Here is a 2,633-nt window from a genome sequence, read left to right as displayed (position 1 = left end):
AAACTATAGTTTCATATGCACTTGTAACAAACCACATAGAAAGACCTTTGTATGTCTGCCGTTTCCTCAATAGTAACATCTTGCAGATCTTGGTACAGTATCACAGCCAGGATACTGACACTGAGGGAATCCACTAACATGTGCTGTGTTTAATAACAAATTTAACACTCCAAGAAAGTAGCAACACATGTCTTGGGATGAAGAAACAATCTTATAGGATGATGTGTTGTGTATTTATGAACAACACATAATATCATATATCTTTATTGACTGAGTGAGGAGTGGCTTTCACTGTCCAGACATGGACTCATGACTTTCTTGAACTGATCCAAGTTCTGTCTTACTGACAGCACCTACTGTGGAAGAGGAACATTTTTGCATTTTGTTTCAGCTTCGGATTTCCTAAAATTAAGATGATTGAGTGCATACAGGGGTATGCACCCCCCACTATAATGCAGAGCACAAAAATGTGGCTTCCAAACTGTAAAACTTGAGAACATAGTAAAATAGCCACCATGTAGTGGGAGAAGTAGAGGATTAGGAATGACAGAATGGATAGCATCGCGCTGGTGTGGGCACTCCTGCTGGGGTTCCTGGTGCCTGCCACTGTGGTTCTCATCTGCTGTGTGTGTCTTCCCAGGGAGAAAATCAAAAGCAAAATAGAAATAAGGAAGATGAACAATGGCAATGTGAGCCCAGTGACAAGAAAGGAAAATGGTATAATATACATTTCTATTTTGTTGATCCGAGTTGCATTTTTAGAGAAAAAACTCACCAAGAGATTTTCAAAAAAAGACCGTGTATATTTGTAGTGGAGGGCAGCATTGACAGATGCATGGAGAAGAGACCCCAGGATCAGCCATGGCACCAACTTGGATATCCTTATCTTCAGCCACAAGAAGAGTGGGTGTGAGATGGTGGCAATCTTGATGCAGTAGAAAACACAAAGCCAGGTGGCAAACCAAAGCCCCAATTCATTTGTAAGCATAAGAACTACAAGGTTGTCAGTAAATACAAAGTATTCTATCAAAGAGAGAGTAAGCAGATGGACAAAGAAGATGTACGTCTGCAGAAAAATCCTAGAAGCTGCCAGGCAAGAAAGAAGCAGATCCAATGGAGCCATTTTTCTATGCTTGATCAAGTCAATGATATTCACCATCACAATGATGCCATTTGCAAAGATGCCAGTAAAAAATTGGATCACTCCCAAAAGAAGATGGATAATGTAGTAAGCCTGTGTCATTTTTAAAAAGAGAAAAATCAGTTACTTCTTTAAATGGTGTATAGAATTTTATAACTTCAGTCATTCATACTTTCTGCTTGTCTTCAACTAGATCGGGAAACTTTGGAGAACACAATTATAAAAAGGAAGGTAGAATGCATTTGCTTATATCACTGCTTTCTCAATTTAGTCTTGAGACAGTCAAATAAGAAAGAAATACTCAGCAACAATTTGCTTCTTAGTGACAGCTTTTGCATTTTCCAGATCTACTTAGTTTTCAAAGTCATCATAAGCAAATAATGGAACCAGACACCTCGAGATGACGGACAAAGAGAAAATCACTGGAAAATCAGCTGAATCTACTCAGTCTTTCATCCCTAACATGACAAACTAGTTGTACTTCAGGTGTGGTTCTATTCAATGATACTGAAACAGTCTTCAGAAAACTGTTTTAGAAATTGTTACTTCTGCTGTGATGATGTCACACAACCAGAAATATGACTCCTAATTAGTAGTTCTCTGGTCTGCAAAGACTGAACAACTCAAAAACACCTACAATGTACTGTTGTTATATAATAAATACACATGAGAAAATAAAAAGTATCACAAAGTATAAAAGCTAATTAATAAGGCTTACATGGATGAGTAGACACTGCAGCAAAACCTGAAGTTTATGTGTGACAAAACATAGACAATTACTCAGCATTTTCATCACAGCTGTTATCTGTGGATAGTTCAGGGGCTGAACCTTTTTCCTCTTATGTTTTCCAAACAGTGAGAATCTTCTTATATGACTGGTAGTTCTAGGAGAAAAGTAAAGAGAAAATAGTACATGATTTAATTTGTGGCTATAACTACTTAACAAACTCTGAAATTAGCATTTTATATATATTGTGCAACATGTTATACTAAACCAGGTTTTTCCGTCCTCAACAATATTGATGTTTTGAACTGGAAAATCCTTTGTTGAGGGGTAGTGAGGCACTGGCTGGTGCAATGTAGAATGTCTGCTATATACCTGGCTCTACCCAGGGACACTAGGTGCCATTAGCACACCACTCTCCCCAGCCTATGACAACCAAAAATATTTCCAGATATTGCCAAATGTCCTTGGTGGCATTGTTGAGAGGGGCCCACTGGTTGACAGCCAGGGGTAGAACGTGGTTTCTGTCCTGAAGGCATTCCAACACCAAAGGCAGAGAGCATCACAAGTATAACATGACATGAAAATTTGTTAGTTCTTTAGACAATTCACCACAAGAGTGCAAAGTGGGGAACAATTTATAAACATTGAGGGAATTACAACTTTTCCAACTAAGCACTTGAGCTTAATATGCTTGGCAGACCCAACAATGAGGTGTTATGTCCTTACAGATATGTGTTTCTTCATCTAAAAGGGTCACAAAAGATA

The 2,633-nt window shown here is 38.3% G+C and overlaps 1 protein-coding gene across 1 annotated transcript; it reads right to left on the bottom strand.

Annotated features, from left to right (window-relative positions):
* Nucleotides 1–340: 340 nt before the first annotated feature.
* Tas2r1 (taste 2 receptor member 1) lies at nt 341–2,007 on the bottom strand. The gene is made up of 2 exons (XM_020154411.2): nt 1,860–2,007; nt 341–1,234 (listed from the first exon to the last, which is right to left on the bottom strand). Exons 1-2 carry the CDS (start codon nt 1,932–1,934, stop codon nt 341–343), a joined length of 969 nt encoding a protein of 322 aa, XP_020010000.2. The 5' UTR covers nt 1,935–2,007.
* Nucleotides 2,008–2,633: the final 626 nt, after the last annotated feature.

This window comes from Castor canadensis, chromosome 6 (assembly GCF_047511655.1).
Source record: "Castor canadensis chromosome 6, mCasCan1.hap1v2, whole genome shotgun sequence".
In the NCBI taxonomy this organism is placed as follows: Eukaryota; Metazoa; Chordata; class Mammalia; order Rodentia; family Castoridae; genus Castor; species Castor canadensis.
This window is presented reverse-complemented; position numbering and strand designations above follow the sequence as displayed.

Coding starts and splice junctions, on each gene's coding strand:
- Tas2r1 (XM_020154411.2), bottom strand. CDS start 1,934: ATGAAAATGCTGAGTAATTGTCTATGTTTTGTCACACATAAACTTCAG. Junction 1,235..1,859: donor TGCAGTGTCTACTCATCCAT/GTAAGCCTTATT, acceptor AAAATGACACAG/GCTTACTACATTATCCATCT.